The sequence below is a fragment of the Anopheles ziemanni genome, chromosome X, assembly GCF_943734765.1.
Source record: "Anopheles ziemanni chromosome X, idAnoZiCoDA_A2_x.2, whole genome shotgun sequence".
Taxonomy (NCBI): Eukaryota; Metazoa; Arthropoda; class Insecta; order Diptera; family Culicidae; genus Anopheles; species Anopheles ziemanni.
The window spans coordinates 2,031,609-2,051,272 of NC_080707.1; the positions used below are offsets into that span (position 1 = coordinate 2,031,609).

Consider the following 19,664-nt stretch of genomic DNA (forward strand, 5'->3'; position numbering starts at 1 on the left):
ACGATGTAGAGTTCACCGAGATCGACGATATACTGTCGATGAACCTGACCAGACTGCAACCGGATCAGACGTACAGCATCGGCATACGGGCGTACTCTACCAGCAACGCTTTCAGTGACAGTGAAGCAGTTGAGATACGAACATTCGCCGAGCCGGGCGACATCGAGCTACTGTCAATCAATTCCACTGGCATGCGGATACACTGGGAGCCACCGGTGAACGCTCACAGGTATGGTAACGGTGGTTGGGGATGGTTTGGCTATGATATGTTTTTAACCCGTTCGTATATGTTTTTTTTATTTTTTTCACAGATACAAGCTGCAGTACGCCCCGGTAGGAACCAACAACTGGCTGATGATGTACGATTCGCATACAGATGTGCATACCACACGTACAGAATCCACGCATGAGAAGCCGCACGATCGATACACGCACGAGCTGAACGAACTGCTGCCGAAAACGCTCTATCGGTTCTCGATACTCATCTACTATCCGGACCGGGATGTACCGTACATGTGGCCTCGGGAGGCGAAGCAGTTCGGCTTCGAGACGCTCGCCGACAAACCGGGCACACCGGGTCGTCCGCTGGTGACGCAGCTGCGCCAGGACGTGTACAAGGTGAACTGGACGCCGGCCAAAGACAACGGTGCGTCGATCGAGGAGTACGGACTGGAAGCGCTGGTGCGCCACACGAAGCGTGCGGTGCGCTCGGTGGAGGTGGACCCCGACCCGGAGCTGGGACCGCAAGACGACGATGCCGACAACAGTGCGGGCGATGCTAGTGTCAATGGGGTGGACGCAAACGGCATCGCGAATGTGACGGCCACCGCATCCGAGCCCGAGTTCGTGGACGAACACTGGAGCCAGGTGTACAACGGTACGGATACCTACTGGATCATTCCGGAGCGGCACGCCATTCATAATAATCTGTTCCGCGTGCGGGCTCGCAACTCCTTCGGCTGGGGACCGTACAGCGAGGTGAGTCGCCCGATCGGTGAGGAGCTGAGCAGCGAAAGGGCGATCGCGTATGTGGTGGCGTTCATCACCGCACTCGTCACTGTCGTAGTAATCGTGTTCACAGTAATGATTTTCTGTAAGTATCTATCAGCGTACAATCGCGGCATGCGAATTCGTTCAGCACAAGACGATTTTCCTTTTGCAGGCATGCGTCAGGCAGAGAAGAGGAAAAACTTTCCCACTGAACCGGCCGGAGGATCCCGGCTGCCGGACGTCGAGCTGGCCATTCTGCGGGAGCTACCGCGGCGCGGAAACTTTATCCACAGCACCAACATTCTCTACAGCTCCGGGTCGGTGCCCGACTCCGAGATGGCACTGCTGCCGCATATCCGTAGAGATCAGGTAAGGTATCAGGCTAGGCTAAGCGGCGCAATGTACTAACACCTACGATGCATTCGGCATTCCGCTATCCGTAGATCTCCATCGAGGTGGGTCCGCTGTTGGGAAGCGGTGCATTCGGCGAGGTGAACGAGGGTCTCGTGAAGGGTGTCGATGGTGAAATTGAGACTCGGGTGGCCATAAAGGTATGTAAGGGCAGCCCGGGCGAGAGCTACTACGTCGGGTCAGGTTGTTCTTAACATGATGTTCCTTGTTTCCGCAGACGCTCAAAAAGGGAGCAAAGGAGCACGAAAAGCAAGAGTTCCTGCAGGAGGCGCAGCTGATGAGCAACTTCAAGCATAAGCACATCACGCGCCTACTGGGCGTATGCATCGACGGCGACGAGCTGATGATCGTGATGGAGCTGATGCAGGGCGGCGATCTGTTGAGCTACCTGCGCCGCAGCCGCTCCGCACCGGGCCAGGCGGCACGACTTACCATGCTCGATCTGATCTCGATGTGCCAGGACGTTGCGTCCGGCTGTCGCTACCTGGAGGAGATGCATTTCGTACACCGAGACCTGGCCTGCCGCAACTGCCTGGTGTCTTCGGTGGATCCGCGCGATCGCGTCGTCAAGATTGGCGATTTCGGGTTGGCTCGGGATATTTACAAAAACGACTACTACCGCAAGGAAGGTGAAGGACTGTTACCCGTACGCTGGATGTCGCCGGAGAGCCTGGTCGACGGTGTGTTCACCTCCCAGTCGGACATCTGGGCGTTCGGTGTGCTCCTGTGGGAAATCATGACGCTTGGCGAGCAGCCGTACCAGGCGAAGAACAATGTCGAGGTACTCCATCACGTCCGCGAAGGCGGCCATCTTGATCGGCCAAAAGTGTGCCCGAACGAAATGTGAGCATAGGGGACGGGGGACTGTGGAGTCTGTCAGTGTAAGAACCAATTAATTCTCTTTCTTCTTACAAACAGGTACGAGTTGATGAAATACTGCTGGAGATTCTCGCCGGAGCAACGACCCACGTTCCGCTACTGCCTGGAGGTGCTGAAGGCGCTGCGCGAAAACACCAGCGAGGACACGCAGATCATCGCTCCGTTTCCCGCGAAGCTGCAGCAAGGTAAGCGAGTGGGTTTCGCACGAGCTCCACCGTTGGCAGCAGATTGCACGGACGCATCTGTATTGCACCTCAAGCACTGCACGCAATCAAGCAACTTCATCCATTTCGTTACAGAGGCCGTATCCAATCCGGGTTACTTGGTCTCAGAACCTGGCCAAAATGCGTTTCCGGCAGGTAGATAGACTTTGCACACATACAGTTTCCCCGCCTCATTCCCTTTCCACATCGGTAGCCGGTTGCGTTTCCCGCTTATCAGCACACATCTCGCTGGACTGAACTTTTGCTTATGACTTGTTTTGCTTTCTAACAGCTTAAAGCGTTTGACTTGGCATGCTACGCCTGAGCAAGAGTAGGAGGCATTAAGCGTGCCAGCTGATCATTCCTCACTTCCTCACTAATCTACCTTGTAAACGACCGCTGAAATTGACACATGATTCATCATCATTGCCACTTGATGAACACCGTTTCACGCGCATTGTCCTCCCGTAGGTACGCTACGCTACAGGCAGCAGGGTGAGTGTGATCCGGCCCTGCTAGGAACGCCACCAACGTCGAGCAGTGGTAGCAGTGGAGCGGCCGCCAGCATAGGAGGCCCGAAATACTTGGAGCTACTGTACGAGGACAGCAATGAGGGACAGCACAGCCATCAGCTCGCGCAACTGCCACAGCAGAGCTCACCGGTCGGTCAGGAGAAGCTACCGATACTGGTGCCGCCCACCGACAATGGCTACGAGATTCCCATCACCGACAAGCGTTGCCAGGCCGCACTGGCACGTCAACTACAGGAGAGTGCTCCGTCGCCGTTACGCACACCTGTTGACGCCTGCTCCAGTCTCGACCCGCTGCTTCCAGTGTCCATCAACATGGCACGGCTCTTCCCGGACCGCTACGTCGGACAGGCCGGGGTGTCGACGATGGGTAGCTTGGACCGCCAGATGGTTGTCGGCCCGGTGCTGGACGGTCTCCATCACATCGCCGTGCGCAGGGGAACGGAGGTAGCCTTGCCAATGGCCGGCGAGGACGTGGTAGTCGAAATATGCAGTAGTATTACAGATCAGGACGAGTGGAAGCAACAGAGCTGAAGCGAAACGTAGGAAACCTCCTCGCTGGTGCACGAGGTGCGTTCAAGAGGTACACATGACTAGGGTAGAAGGCACCTTGTTGCGATTAGGTTGTGCGCACGGAAGAAAAAGATACAAGGTGATATTATATGACTGCTAGGCTAGTACCGCAACAGTAGGAAAGCAATGGTTTTGGGCCATTGTGCACGTCTGTATGATTTTCGAAACTAAAGATTACAAATAGCGATAGAAGACCACCCGATGAGGTGAGCAACAAAACAAAATATAATTAGTTAATCTTTTACATAATTTAACCAATCCAAAGCGTCTGTAAAAAGGAGAAACTTGTGTTTACTGGAACTTTATTGCGCAACTGTTGGTACTTCCAGATACGAACCACTGTTCGCTACACCCTCGCAAGCTCGCGAAATAGCTTTCCTCTTCGTTGGTCTCTTGGTAGGACAGAGTAGGGCCTAGACTTAGCTTTATGGTAATTTGAAATGTTGAAACGGAACGATGTGGTCCTCGATCAGTATGTGCCAGAATGTGCCAGCGAAATGGCGAATGAGATACGCAACAGACGACGCCACGGCACTCTTGGGTGCTGTATTGAATTTCCGGTACATTCGGAACCTACCAGTGTTGCCATTAATGGTGTGTAGATATGTTCTAACTGCAACGGGGAGTTCGGCACCGGTTCAATTCAGGCCGAGGACGTGTGGCTCCAACTATAACATTTCCATCGGAGCTCTCTTGACTATTGCAACTGTCGAGAAGAAATTTAGCTTTCTTAAGATATAACATAGTAGTTAGTATTATTAACAATTATCATGACAATCTATTTACTAACGTTATTTAGTACAGAAGCATAAACGGTACACTGAACAACGCATTAGCATTTCGTGCGAACGATTCTTATGACCAGTGAGTTTGCGGGTTAGAAAACGGAGCCAAAAACAGGAGGTAGCAGGATGGATCAGCCGCAGAGGCTGCGGGACTCTCCTCGCAGTTCCTTGCTTATATTGAAGGTGCACGCGAACCTCTCGAATAGACTAGTGCATCTCATCCTCGTGAACAAGTTAGAGTAGATACGGCGGTTCAAACGGTGCGTACTCTGTATCAGATCCAATAAATCTTAATCGATGGCTAACAACATTTAAGCTGTTGTAACGAGACCGTTTGCTGCGCACAAAGAGAAGCAGGCAATTCGGTCGTTGCAGAGACTTTGGACCATCATTTTCATTTCATTTTTATCTTTCCTTACTTATAGTCGATAAAAGCTGAATAAAGTTAAATACCGTGTTTTGAGTGAATTTTTTTCTCTACAGATTATTTTACTTTCTTTCTGTTCAGTTTGCTTGCGGTGAAGTTACCCTTGGTTTAAGAAAACTTAGTCCATGGTAAGAACGCGCAACGGTGTTTCTATATCAACGTAAGATCAAATCGGGTTTGCATCGCCGACAAGAATCATCATCAATCCAAGCAACGTAAGTCAACGAGCGCGTGGTAAGTGAAAACACCAGTGATTGACCGGTGTAACGGAGGTTTCATGAATGAACCCAGTAGGGTGGGAAACCCGCCCACCTCGAGAACGGTTACAAGGTCTACAGGATCGTCGTCGGCGTTGCGCACCCAAGGGGGTGAAGTGGAACGCCATTCAAGAGCCTAAGCGTTGACATACTCTCCAGCGGCGACATCGACTGGTCGGTAGATCAAGGCCCCTTCCGTCTTATGCAACGCGTTGACTAGATGAGATGAATGGAACCGAAAGGAACCGAGGCGATTTTCATCTAAGATTCCTTATTGTAACACACATATTTAAGCTGGCGCTAAACTTTAGCTTATGATGCACATTTATTTACACGGTAATGGAACCCAGCCACCGTCAACGCTTCCATACTATCGAGCGACAAACCACCAACACACGACACTTGCTAGCAATCATCGCTTCTCGTGCAATTCATCGCGCTTGTCATGGTTAATCACGGCGGTGTTAGAAGGCCCGAGCAACTTCGCGGGCTCAGTCCGTTAAAGCCTCGCAGCTTGGACAGCCGCATACAGACGTGTGGCTCGTCTCGACTTGGTGTCATTTTCCTGCACTACACCTGTTCCTGCTCCACAGTTCAGGCCAACATTCAATTGCAGCAGTTTAACGAACTAACAAACCAGTGGCTCTAGTGATAGTGAAACAGAGAAAGCCCCTTTTTGTAAGGAAAGGCATGCGGCAATGATGCGATGCTGCAAGTGGTATTTAGTGGTTGGGCTAGGTTTGGGTATTGCCGCGACTGGAGCGATCTTTTACCTTGCTTGGCGTGATATATTCGACATCCTTGTGACCGAGGTAAGCCTTTAGTTTGGCATTAGAAAATTAAAGTATTTTCAAATACACTACGGTCCTCAAGGACGAACCACTGTGCGGGTTTTGATCCGATTAACGCAACGAACAGGATTTATATTCAAAACTCCCTATTGTTGCCGGTGAGCATTCCGGTTTGAATAGACTTTTACGATGGGCCTGCACACCAACGTGCGTCACAAGGTTCATCCCATTCGTTCGCGGCGCTTCAACTTGTGCTGGAAGTGATGCACACACGGGGTCTTTAGTGTAATAAATTGAATTTTTAATGTGGATCGAGCAAAGAGCGAAATGAATATTTGTGATCGGCAAGTGGGTGTAATTAGACACTTTTCAGTTGAACCCTCGCTTTGCGGCTTTTGCTGGGGGCTTTGGGATGAGGTTTCATCGCAGAAATGACGTTAATCGCTTACTACGTTCGATCCGTTAGTAGCGAAAAAATATCAAGTGATCACGGTCTGTATTTGCATTTTGTGCTTTTTTGTTCTAGGAAAAGTCGTTAAATCCCGGTGCAAAGGCTTACAAAGAATGGCGTCGTCCACGAGTGCAACCCGTATGGCGATTCTACATGTACAACTGGACGAACGCTGCCAGCTATCTCCAGCAACCGGGTACGATGCTGCCTCGCTTTGATGAGCTTGGTCCCTTCACCTTTGATGGTAAGAACGAACGAACTGGTCAAAGCCAAAACTACTCATAAAAAAGCTTCTGAACTTTGTAAAAAGACTAGACTGGGAAACCATGTAAATCATCCAGACTAATCATTCGTTGTATCGACGAACATTGTTATTAACCTGATTGGTAAATTGTGTTAGAATGGTGGTGGCATCGCTACATTCAATCGTTATAATTAGTTTTGTTTTTCTACTGAGAAACCATTAAATTGGATCGTCATAATTAAAAGCGATCTTGTCATTAGAAAAACCTGATATTCATATCATCTGAGATGACGTTTAATTGATCCTATCGGCGCTTGGATGGGTTTCTCCATCATTTTTTTATCTTTACAGAACACAGCGAGCCAGTGGATGTCAAGCATCACGCTGGCAATGGCACGCTGTCGTACCGCAAACGAACGTACTTCCGCCGTAGCCTGGTAGACATCTCTGGTGGTAAATTGCAGCAAACAAACATTACCAACGTCAACCTGGCCGCCCTGCTGATATCGTTTCTGTCCGCGAACCTGGATTACTTCGTACAGCGAGAACTGTCTTTCATGCTGCATGACCTCAATCAGACCATCGAGACGACCCGACCAGTGGGGCAGCTGCTGTTTGCCGGCTATCGGGGTCCACTGTGGGATCAGGCACGGAAGCTACTTTGCGCTCGTTACCAGCATCCGGGACTGTGTGATGTCGACCGGTTGGCTTACTTCCTGACGTACAACATTACAAGGAAAGCTAGCGCAAGGTACAGCTTGGGTACGGGCGTCGACGATCGTGCCCCTTACGGGATAGTTCGGTTATGGAACGAAGGTACTATCAAGGACTCACCTTGCGAGCATTTCGATGGATACACGGGTGAAATGTTTCCCTCACGGTTCGATCGCAGGCAATCGTTTCCTATCGTCCTGCCGGAGTTGTGCCTACGATTAACGCTTGATTACGACGGAGAGCAACTGGTGAATGGTATTTTGGGCCATCGGTTTGTGGCCAAAGCGATCGAACCGTTTAACCGTACCGACCAGTGCATCAAGGCGGACTACAGTTTGCGTGGCTACAGCACGTTAGCCTCGAACGAATGCGTAGGGCTTCCAGTGTACAGAGATGACACGCAACATAACGTTCGCTCAGAGGTGCAAGGGGGTGATGCGGGGATGTACCTCATAGTTGAGCCCACGACAGGGATGCTGCTTGAATCGCAAACGAGCCTCAAGTACCACACGTTCCTCACACCCAATGCACACATCGGACTCTTCCAGGATGCACCCGAGCTGTACATACCCCTGTATCGGTTTATACGCTACTATCGATTGGGCGACGCTAATACGCAGAGTCTGAAGAAAATGCTGCATCTGCTCGATGCCGGTCGTCAGATAGCACTTGCTGGGTGTGCGCTGGGCGCCGTCGTCATTCTACTCGCGGTCAGCTATGCCTACTGGAATGCTCACAGGACGAAAACTAAAGCGCCCCAGCGAAAGCTGCACGCAGAATATCACATCGTAAGAGCACCGACGAGCAGTGTCGGTGGGATCGTTACTCAATGAACGTGGGTGGTATATACGGTATAAAAAAATAGGTACCACGAGGTCGGATGCTGTAAACATTTGTTAATATATGGAAGGATAGTTGTACACACGCAAACCAAAATTTATCCTTAATAAAATAGATCGGCCAAAAGCCGATCGATTACTGGTTGCTTTTTTAAAATAACGGAAACGGAAACAGTTCATCCAGTCGTGACGCCACCTAGTGGGCGCTAGCCATAGCATAATTATGCTTTCAAAAGCATAGCTTGCGTGCAAGGGGTGAGAAACTTTGCATGTTTGTACCGCATCCGAAAGGAGCTGTCAATTGCTTTATGCTGTCAACGAAAACGTAAACAAACGGAATTGAAAATGCTGCTAAAATGATGGCGAGCCGCGTTTCGTACGGCAAACAGACGTAGCTGAGTGGAAAGATTAGTATTTTAATACATTTTGAAATATCCTGCGAGTGTCCTCAATAGCTGTGTTGCAGGCAGGAAGTGCATTATCAAGGTAGGGCGCTATGCTGTGCTATGTAGCTGCCTGATTCTAAGCTTCAACTGGTGCACCAACACATCCGCTTGAAAAGGATGTACCATCGTGGCTGGGGGTGTGTGAGTGCGGTTTTCAGCTGTTTATTAGATTAGATGTTGCGTTATTCTACACGGGGGCTAGTGCTGTGCGGGCAGTTCTTCACCGTAGTACGAATAGGTTGGCTCCTGTGTCGGAATTTATTGTTTTCCTCCCACCCCGTTCTCGGCTCGGAGATGCGCTCCGTTGCAGTGTTGTGAAATCTAGCAGCGAACCATGTTGCAGTGCACTGCCAGTGAACTGGCCGCCCGATATCTACTTGTAGTGCGAAAGCAGTGAATTTTTCGACTCCGACCGCGCATCGACCGAAAAGGGTCGCCGAATTCCGAGACCCGAGGAACGACCTGACCAGAGAACGTCTTCGTCTTCGGTGCAAACGCCACAATCAACACCAAACCTGCACACATCCGTCAACCGAAGCCCCGAACAGCAATCAATCAAACGAACTCCGGTCCGGGGCTGGTGTGACCATAGTCCAGCGAACGCCATCTTTCGGTCCCAATGGCCAGCACCCAAGGGGAGGCGGTGGACACGGCGGACAGGATGAACGTAAGTTTTGGTGCTGTTCTTATTTTCTTTTGCAGCCGGTTCGGCTAAGTGCAGCATTGGTGCCGTTTGCAACCCGTTTCGCTTCGTTTCGCTCGCCGATCAACAGTCGCGTTTCGGTTTATCTTCCGCCTGCCAGTTGTGGAAAACTTAACTATATGCGAAAAAAAAAAACGGTCGCACCGTCGTGACAAAACCAGCGAAGAACGACCCATATCTGGTGCTGAATACACCTGCAGCCGAGGAATATACGCTACGGAATATGTAACGCCTCGCGAAGCGGGTGAGTCATGCTCCCTCGCCCTACCTATACCAATAACAACAACAACAACAGCGGTGCCCTTAACACCCCACGGCGATCGATTATGATGCGTAGCCGTTTGGCATTTGGAAGCGGAAAGCGACACACACTAAGTAGTGAGAGAAGAAAAACACCAATCGCCTTTTTTTTGTTGTCGTTGCACTGTCCACCGACCGGGACCGAAACACTCACCAGGCGGTTTTGTGGTATGGCCCACCCCGCTAATAACGCGCTGAACCACATTTAATGGGCGATGGAATGGAAAAACGGAACACGTTTATTCGTTGGTGCCCTATGGAAAACAACGTGTCCCGTTATCAATGCTCCCATGCTTTCGGTTTCTGTTGTGGCAAAGCCGATATAAAAAGGAGCAATTAAATTAATGTACTCCTCGCCGCAAGCGTGTGATACTGATTTGCTTATGTTGCACGTTTTTGCAGAACGACAATGCAGGATACTCGCGAGTGCGGATAGAGGTAATCGCCGGTCGTCAGCTTGCCAAGAAGGACATCTTCGGAGCAAGGTAAGTGAATCCCCTGTGTACGTGAAGATGTTTTGCTAACAACGTCCCCTTCTCTCCTTCTCCTCCCCCGTACAGCGATCCGTACGTGCGCATTGACCTGAACACCATCGACGGCGACGTCACGATCGAATCGGTGCTGACGAAGACGAAGAAGAAAACCCTCGATCCGGTGTGGAACGAGTCGTTCACGTTCCGCGTCAAGCCGAGCGTCCACAAGCTCGTGTTTCAGGTGTTCGACGAGAACCGGCTGACGCGGGACGACTTTCTCGGCATGGTCGAGCTCGTGCTGAGCCAGCTGCCCAAGGAGCAGCCCGGGGTCGAGGTGCCGACCAAATCCTACCCGTTGTTGCCGCGCAGGTCAGTACGGTACGGTAGCGTCGACTTTGACGATTATGATTTCTTTTCCGTTCCGTAGCGAATTCCGTTCAGCGACATGCGCCGATGCGGGGATCAAGTTTGTAGCTATTTGTAGGAGTTTTAAATGATGGGCTTTTGGTGCTGGGTTTTGTGCCTGTCTTATTTCTAATGCATTGTATCATACGTAGAAAGGGTAGTAGGCTTTTGGAATGGCAAATGTTGCTTAGCCCGTGATGAACCATCGTTTGCTTTATTGATTTTGTGATGTTCACCCTTTTCCTACAGTGCACGATCGAATGTGCGGGGGCAACTAGAACTCTATGGTGCGTTCATCCAGGATGAAAACAACACCGAAACCGATTGGGAGCTGATCGAGTCCAGCTCGGCAGCCACAGTATGTCAAGCAGAGTTTTCCACCCGTTCCTGTCGGTACTAAGGAGATGTCGTTTTGCATTCCAGGTCACCAACACACCGCATAGGACGAGCGGCAGCTCCAGCAGTAACAGTAACAATGCTGCCTACGTGCTACCGGAAGGCTGGGAGGAACGACTGGATGCCAACGGGCGGATCTACTACGTTAATCACGTTGCGCGCTCCACCCAATGGGAGCGGCCAACAGCTGTGTAAGTGTTTTCATTCCCTCCTTTCCCCCCTCCCTCGGGCTCATTTGCAAATGACTGATTTGCCTTCCCTGCAGGCCTATGGAGGTGTCCCCCGAGAGCGATATGGATGCCGCCTTCCAGCGCCGTGTCCATATAAGCGTAGATGACAGCGCTACGGTAAGTATTTTCCTTCCGGTACGCGGTTTCCCCCCCGAAATTGTTTACCCTCCCGAAAGGTTGCAGCCTGTTTACCTTCCACGCGGTAGCCGGGAGGAAGTGCTACACCGAACAACACACATCTGTCTCTACCATGACCGAGCGAAAACAGATTCTTTAACGTACCGCATGCACGACGCACGATAGAAAAAACCGAACGTACCGGGATCGGTGTTTCCTTTGCGATACTTTTGTTTTGTTTTTTTAACTTCCCGCCGCTTTTGAGTTTCTTTGATCCCAAAACCCAACACACACTTACGCACGAATGATTCATCTTGCATCCACCTTTGGCATGCCACACGGAAGGATATGGACAATATAAGCCTCGACGATGAGAACGATTCGGTCGATAACATTGAGGTGGACGATGGGTTGCACGAACCGGATGGACAGACAAGTGACGCGACACCAGGTGACGCCCGGATGGATGTGCAGCGGGCGGAAAGTGCCGACGAGGTGGGGCTGGATGCGTTGGACAACTCCGCCACTGGTTCCGCCGTTGCCGATCGGCAGCAAACCTCCGACACGCCGAACGATGGGCATCGGCTCAGCACGGAGTCGTTAGAGGTTACTCGCGATTAATCGCATGCTCGCTGCTGTTATGTCCTTCCCCACCAAGAGTGACACTTAGTGTGTTTGTGTGTGTGTCTGTATACACGCGGCATTTGAACACCAAATGGCACTGCTAATAGAAACGATCGCTAAATCAGACGTAGATTGGGAGAACATTAACGTTTACTTATAGAGTTCGTTTTAGATTTTAAGTATGATGTATGGACAACTTTAAATTTGGGTTTAATTTCATCCCAAGTACAGGATCGAACCACAGAACAGCAATAATATTTAGACTAGTGTGATTAAGTTAGGTTTGTGGGCCTAAATTTAAAGTTGACCTTCTACATGCCAGTCGTATTAGCGCAAGCGGCTCTTGCTGGTGTTGTCGTAGGTTCAGTTTGTACGATGCCAGGTAGAGATTCGTTTGTTAGACGCTTTTCCCTTCTGCTGGCCCCCGTTAACTATTGCCCACCCTTAGTCCGATAGTGCTGGTTCGCGGGCCACTTCCGGCGTCACTTCGTCGAGCGCGAGCCTAGCGGAGTCTCGCACCGACTGTGCACCGGACGAAGGGGACGAACCCGTCGTGCTGCGTGCCAACTCGGCGCAATCGCTACGTTCGCTGCACCTGAGCAGCCCACCCCAGCTTCCGGCGGCGCTCGTGCGTAGCTCCAGCCGCGCCGTGCCTTCGTCAACCTTCCGGAGTATTCGACGGAGGTCTGTGTGTTTGTACGGATGGTTGCCATTGTTTTAGCTCAGCTCAATTTCTCCCCATTTTTCCGTTTTTGCGTCGACGTCGAACATTTATCTAACAATGTAAAGCATGTGCCTCCCCGTGCGTCGAGCACACACCTTTGCCGAGCGGAACACCGCCACCGGGTTGCTGCTCAGGCGGCCGGAAACCGTCACCAGTTCGGGTCGGGTGCAAACGCAGCGGCACCCACAGCGCGGCACCATCTCGGAGGAGGAACCCGTGTTCCACATCGACGAGGACGTCGTACAGGAGGAGCGGGCTGAGGTAACGCTCGCAATCGAGCGGCGATGGCCGGTCCTGGTGTCTCATGATGTTCCCTGCTGCGCCTACCGGGTGTTGGCATGCGTTTACTTTCCATTCCGGGAACGTACTATCCGTTGCTTCTTTAGGCGATAGGGAGATGCATTTGTAATCTCGCGTTGTATATGTTCGCTTTTGGGGTTGTACGGTCGATTGGGTTGAAATGTGCTTGTCCGCTTGCATCGCATTGTCCCAAACAATGGATGGTCCACTCATTCGGTTTTGTGTTTGTCTCTGATCGTACCAAAAGATCGGTCTGTACATACGTAGTCACCATTGTTGCGTATCTCTGCTAGGCGAGTGTGTGTGTGCGCGCGCGCGCTGCATTTGTTTTTGGTTGTTTTGTACGAGCGTCCATGTCCTTTTTGAGGCTGCTAGTTGTTAACACATGCTCCGGAACTGCGCTAGGTTTGCTGTGTTTTTGCTGTGTGTGTGCGTGTGTTTTCCTTATCAATTCTGGTTGACATTAACTGGTTGTGTTTTGTTCTCCGCTCCCGCAGGATGGAGAGAACGGTGGTGGACAGAATCGAGCGATGGCGGCGCACCTGACCGAAGGCGGCCGCCGCTCGTCCAGTCGGTCGTCGATTGGAAGTGATAGTAGCTTACGTGGGACGCCGCATACCGGTGGCGATGGGGCTGATGATGAAATGGACGGCACGTTCGGCGGCGGCGGAGGTGGTGGTCGACGCAGCAGCAGCAGCAGCAACAGCAGACACAGTACCGGTGTGCCGCAGCCCTCCACCAGCCATCCACCGGCGGCCGGTAGCGAGCAGCAGCAACACAGCCAGAGCAACAGCAACAATCCGCCCGACACCAGCGACGACCGGTCGATGGAGTCGTCGACGTCGAACGAGGCGGATTCGTCCGGCAGCAGCCCGTCGACCGGGGGCGGCTCGATGGTTCTGCCGGCCGGCTGGTCCATGCAGGTCGCACCGAACGGGCGCGTCTTCTTCATCGATCACAACGAGCGCAAGACGTCGTGGGTGGACCCCCGAACCGGCCGGGCCAGCCCGATGCCGGTCAGCTTCGCCTCGGCGGTGACGAACGATGCCCGCAAACCGGAGGACGGTCTCGCCCCGCTGCCCGAGGGCTGGGAGGAGCGCGTCCACAGTGACGGGCGTATTTTCTTCATCGACCACAGTGAGTACAGCCACTCGCACACCCACACACCGGCTTTCTTGATTTATTGTTTCGATTCGTCCACCGTTTGCAGATTCCAGAACCACCCAGTGGGAGGATCCGCGCCTGTCTATTCCGAACATAGCCGGCCAGGCGGTTCCGTACTCCCGCGACTACAAGCGCAAGTACGAGTACCTTAAGGCTCAGCTGAGGAAGCCCGTAAGTATCAACACTGCTGCTCTAAGCTCAACGACATCATAACGATTGTGTTTGCATAGCATAGCTGTAACAGGACGTTTTCAATTCCAGTAGCTTAGGTGATATAATGTTTTAAGTGTCACTCACAGGATGCTCACTGTTGTTCTTTACAATTTTGACAATGAACTAAAGAGGGATTGAAACGATGTCTGTTATAACAGACAGCAACAGTTACAGTTTCGACATGACATACTCATTATCTCATAAGCATGTTTTGTCGTCCTGCATTTAGGACTCTCACAAACCTTAGCATCGCAAGCATGTTTCCGTTCCGTCTAAAACCGAGGAGCTAACATTAAATCTGTTTTCCGTTTGTAGCAAAATGTGCCAAACAAGATCGAGATTAAGGTGCGCCGTTCGTCGATCATGGAGGACTCGTACCGCATCATCAACTCGATCACGAAGGTCGATCTGCTGAAGACGAAACTGTGGATCGAGTTCGAGGGCGAGACGGGCCTGGACTACGGGGGGCTCGCGCGCGAATGGTTCTATCTGCTGTCGAAGGAGATGTTCAATCCGTACTACGGGCTGTTCGAGTACTCGGCGATGGACAACTACACGCTGCAGATCAACCCGTACAGTGGGCTGTGCAACGAGGAGCACCTGCTGTACTTCAGGTTGGAATTGGTTCGCAATTGGGTTAGCTACCCGAAAGAAGGGCGTAGGTAGGGCTAATCGTGAATTTTTTTTTTGTAGATTTATCGGTCGCGTGGCGGGGATGGCCGTCTATCATGGCAAGCTGCTGGATGCGTTCTTCATACGGCCGTTCTACAAGATGATGCTGCAGAAGCCGATCGAGCTGAAGGACATGGAGGCGGTCGACACGGAGTACTACAACTCGCTGGTGTGGATCAAGGAGTACGACCCGAGCGAGCTGGCGCTGACGTTCTGCGTGGACGAGGAGACGTTCGGTGCGACGTCGCAGCGCGAGCTCAAACCGAACGGCGCCGATATCAGCGTGACCGAGGAGAACAAGGACGAGTACATCAAGCTGGTGATCGAGTGGCGGTTCGTGTCGCGCGTCCAGGAGCAGATGTCCGCCTTCCTGGACGGCTTCGGCTCGCTGGTGCCGCTCAACCTGCTGAAGATATTCGACGAGAACGAGCTGGAGCTGCTGATGTGCGGCATCCAGAGCATCGATCTGCGCGACTGGAAGCGCAACACGCTGTACAAGGGCGACTACTACCCGAACCATCTCGTCATCCAGTGGTTCTGGCGCGCGGTCCTGTCCTTCTCGAACGAGATGCGCGCCCGGCTGCTGCAGTTCGTCACCGGCACCTCGCGCGTCCCGATGAACGGCTTCAAGGAGCTGCACGGTTCGAACGGGCCGCAAATGTTTACGATCGAGAAGTGGGGCACACCGGACAACTTTCCCCGCGCCCACACGTGGTGAGTACTACCCCTCATCCACCGGTTGGTTCCGTTCCGCTAACAAGCTTCCACTGCTCTTCCCCTTTCCTTCCCAGCTTCAACCGGCTCGATCTGCCGCCGTACGAAAGCTACCTGCAGCTGAAGGATCGGCTCGTTCAGGCCGTCGAGGGTAGCCAGGGTTTCGCGGGCGTCGATTAGAGCGGGAGAGCATGGTATATACATATATTTTATTTTTCGTTGTTGTTGTTGTCGTCGTTGCCCAGTGAACACGAAGTCACCCGTCCAAGATACACACAGAGCGGCCAGCAAAGGATGTGCGACCTACTTAAATAGAAAACGCCGCGTACTCAGCAAAAGAAAACAAGAAAAACCCCACAAGTGTACACATCATGCAAAACCGCTTTCTAGAATGTTTTAAAATATTCCGTTTTTGGTGTCTCCGATGCGCGACAGTTTTCGGTCAAAAAGCAAAACAAAAATACGATTATCAAAAGACAGGTAGCAGGTAGAGTTAATAGTCGGACGCAATTTTAGCTGACAGCGTAGGAGGAGAGTGGTATGGGGAAGTCAATATAGAGTCAGCTCATGACAATCAACGATAGCGGAGATTTCGATTAGCTCTAGCGGAGCGATGGTAGCTGTAGCGCGGCCAGCTGGTGATAAGATCGATCGAGGGCGGCCGGATAGTGTTTTAGAAAATGAGAAAGGAAACGTGATACCCTGATAGCTGCCAAACATGGAAACATTAAGCAAGAGTCAACGCGGATGACCACCCCGGTCTTACAAGCGACACTTGACACACCGAGTAGATATCGTACTATTAGCTGGATCTTTCTAGTAAATACCGCTAACATTAGCTGCTTCGATCCCCCAGTTCTGTTGTGCAGTTTGCAACATTTTTTTTTTCGAACTACCGAACCGCAATAATCCAAAGAGAGGCGTGTTTGCACTAGGATGGCTTATACAAGGGTTTTAGGTTCCATTAATTCATTACCTCGAGCGAGAGATAGGAGGAAGGAGATTTGTAGCGTTACTTAGTTTTTGGATGATCGAACCGATGGTGTGTTTGTTCGTGTGTGTATGTGTGTGTGTGTATGTGTGTGATATGGAAGAAAGAGATAAAGAAAAGAAGAAAAAGAGAAAGGTTTACGAGATGTATGTTTAACGAAAAGGGGTTTGTTGTTTGCCCACAGTATGAAGGTTAATATCCAGATACAAGACGATCGCCGTGGATGGATGTGATGATTATAAATTTATGTACGTAAGCACGTCTGCGTATGTGTGTGTGTGTGTGCGTGTGTGTGAACATGTTGACTGTGTGCCTGTTCGAGGGGGATGAGAGATAAGACACAAGAGAGCACGGGGAGGGGGGGAAGGAGAGTGATAAGTAAAGACACGTGGTCAAGTAGATAAAACTGATTTAAAAAGCAGCTAAACATGAAGCGGTGAAGCGCCGCGAGGCGTGTGGGATTTTTTTTCGGGAGGTAAACAGGGAGGACATATGGAAGAAAACAAAGCAAAACAAAAACGAAAAAAAAAAACAATACTAGATACACACTTACGTTCTCTCCTCGTTGACCTGTTTCTCCGATCCCTGCTGGAAAATGGAGTCATTTTTAAGGCCGAAATGAAAATCAAACTAGCTAAAGAAACCCTTTTCCTTTCTAGAGGGGCGCATATAGATAAATACATACCAATGCCTATTATATTGGTATACATATATTATATATATATATATACATAAAACTATAAATATATACATTTGTTGCGCATTTCGTGGATTATGCAAGGAAAATATTTAACGTCTGTTTAGGTCGGTTACTGCAAAAACAGAAAAGAAACTCGAGCCAATTTGTTCAGAGACACAGAGTGGAAGATTATGTATTTATGTAACAGCGTGTGTAGCTTTCAACGCGGGTTCGCTGGCACGAAGGAAGGATGGGCTGCAGTGGCATGGTCGGTCGCATGCTTAGCAGGACCAGTGTTTCAGTTGTATGTTAGAGGAGGGTGCAATGTGCTTAAAAAGCACACCGAGAAGTTTTAGCCAACAAAGCTAGCCGCTAGCAGAGCCGGGTGGGAGGAGTGGATGCCCCATGCGCAGCAGCACCAGCATCATGTTATCCATGTTATCAGCCACCCTTTTATCCTTATGCCCACGGGACGTTTTCCGAGCTGTTCTCATCACTTGCTGCTGGTTTTTGGGAGAAGCATGTAGGAGGAATAAAATAAAAAAAACGACGCTTGTGTAAAATAAAGTAAGCAAAAGAAAGGGGGCGTGCTGTACCGTTGGTGGGCTGCGAGTGCTTAAGTTATGAAACGTTAAAGAATAAAATGCAAATTGCCTGGACCAAAACTCTGCCTGCGCCGTACGGCAAAAAGGCGTTTCGTTCGATTTCGGCTCGCAAGACGGTGCCGAATGTATATTATCACAAATTCACCTGCTTTGTAAAATGATTCTTCGCCTTCCCCTCCCTTCCCCCTTCCTGCACGCACACGCACACACAGACATACCCTTGAGTTGAAGCTAAGTCTTGGCGTTTTGCGGTATCTAGAACATTCCACCGGAGTGTTCAACCTGCGCCATGACTTGAGGATTGCCAAGGGAGTTGCCGTTGGACCGCGGGGAAGGGGGAGCGGGCGAGGGGGTGGCTGTTTGAACAGCTCGAAGTATAGCCCGCGCTCCAGCCCTGGGTGTCCTTGAACCTCCAAATAGAAATAAAAACAGCGGTAGCAATCTGACAAATAGTAGCAACCCGCCCCGGTTTTTCGGCACATGCAAGGGGAAGATTCACGCACGCAAAACATCCTGCATGTTTGCACACACACACACACAGCTGTGCGCGTTACCCGAACTGACGACCATTTCCACCACACTGGCGACTGTGGGGTGTTTTTTTCCATTTAGAGGCCAAGTTTAAGCCAGCTGCGTCTCATCCGGACGAACGGAATGAGTACGGAATTTAGCTGTAACGATTTTTCTAGACTTTTCCCCAATCCCCCGCCCAGCGCCGGACAAAAATGGACGAATGTGTAACGTAAAAGTGTAAATGGAGGCGCTACCGTGGGGGTGGAAAAAAACAACATCTTTCGGCACGTTATGAGTTTAATTATGCAATTTCAGAAGATAATGGAATATATTTGTTAGCGTGGTATTCGTTTCACAGCTAGGTCAACATGTATAAAACAAAAAACAAACGATTAAGCAATCATTTTTAATTTCGCTAACATATTGTAAATTAAAGCAGTTGTTGAAATGAACATAAATATGCTATGACACACTACCAGAGGCGAAATCTACCTGTGAGCGGACTGAGTGTAGTATCAAACATATTTTTTCTCGTTAGATTTACTTTGATATTGCCTTGTCATTTTTGATTTAATCCTTTAAACCAATTGGCAGAGTATGTTCTCTTTTGCCTTGTTGTGGTCTAATCTTTCCCTTTGGAGTGTAATGTATTGTGGGACTAATAGAGATCCAAATATAACTCGGTAGCTATTTGAACTTTAGCAAAAAGATCCTCTTTTAACAGTACAAAAGATTTCACTTTGTTTAAAGAAGTAGAACAGAATGTAAATGAGAATGAGAAAAGTATCAAAAAGAATAGTTTCCAATAGAAAATTATTCTGCATGGAATTGTTTTTAACTTGAATGAATTTAATAATGAATTTTAAAGTTATATTCATGTAGCAACATGCAAATAGAAGAAAAAGGAAATGTGACTTACCAATAACATCATATCGTTGATCAGTTTTTTAGAAATAATTGAAAATCAAACCTGAATCGAAATCCGATTGGAAATTATAAAACAAAAAAGGTGGTTAAAACTATAGCATTAAAAAAAAAATCTTTATATAGGTAATGTCTGCTCCACCGCCCGAGACCCCGGAATAGAATGATCCGCCTCTGTTTATTACCTAAACGAGTAGGATACACAACACTTGTTATTGTGGAGACGAACACGCCTGTTAGAAAACCAAGTGAAATATCATTTGTCGTTCCTAGATTGAGTATGTTTTGATTGAATTGAATTGAATTGGAAAACTCCACTGCTATGTGCTGTACGAACAGGTTTTATTTGATCATCATCATCGTTCTACAAGGTTCTT

At 49.9% G+C, this 19,664-nt stretch overlaps 3 protein-coding genes across 3 annotated transcripts in view; all 3 read left to right on the forward strand.

Annotated features, from left to right (window-relative positions):
* The window catches only part of LOC131290493 (protein sevenless), a 29,820-nt gene extending 26,273 nt beyond the window's left edge, over positions 1 to 3,547 (forward strand). Inside the window, exons 8-15 of the mRNA XM_058319642.1 lie at positions 10 to 229; positions 312 to 1,093; positions 1,163 to 1,359; positions 1,434 to 1,541; positions 1,619 to 2,244; positions 2,320 to 2,465; positions 2,580 to 2,639; positions 2,955 to 3,547. Coding sequence (XP_058175625.1) covers positions 10 to 229; positions 312 to 1,093; positions 1,163 to 1,359; positions 1,434 to 1,541; positions 1,619 to 2,244; positions 2,320 to 2,465; positions 2,580 to 2,639; positions 2,955 to 3,547 — 2,732 coding nt within the window. The remainder of the gene's footprint in view (positions 1 to 9; positions 230 to 311; positions 1,094 to 1,162; positions 1,360 to 1,433; positions 1,542 to 1,618; positions 2,245 to 2,319; positions 2,466 to 2,579; positions 2,640 to 2,954) is intronic.
* A 2,206-nt stretch (positions 3,548 to 5,753) lies between these two features.
* On the forward strand, positions 5,754 to 8,088 carry LOC131290494 (protein peste-like). The gene is made up of 3 exons (XM_058319643.1): positions 5,754 to 5,867; positions 6,373 to 6,541; positions 6,893 to 8,088. The coding sequence occupies exons 1-3, from the start codon at positions 5,754 to 5,756 to the stop codon at positions 8,086 to 8,088; spliced, it is 1,479 nt and encodes a 492-aa protein (XP_058175626.1).
* Positions 8,089 to 9,201: 1,113 nt separating this feature from the next.
* Positions 9,202 to 15,763, forward strand: LOC131290496 (E3 ubiquitin-protein ligase Nedd-4-like). Its single transcript, XM_058319644.1, has 13 exons — positions 9,202 to 9,207; positions 9,946 to 10,028; positions 10,104 to 10,394; positions 10,671 to 10,779; positions 10,845 to 11,008; positions 11,083 to 11,164; positions 12,237 to 12,472; positions 12,647 to 12,773; positions 13,310 to 13,949; positions 14,023 to 14,147; positions 14,505 to 14,803; positions 14,883 to 15,575; positions 15,653 to 15,763. Exons 1-13 carry the CDS (start codon positions 9,202 to 9,204, stop codon positions 15,753 to 15,755), a joined length of 2,958 nt encoding a protein of 985 aa, XP_058175627.1. The 3' UTR covers positions 15,756 to 15,763.
* The last annotated feature ends 3,901 nt before the right edge of the window (positions 15,764 to 19,664 follow it).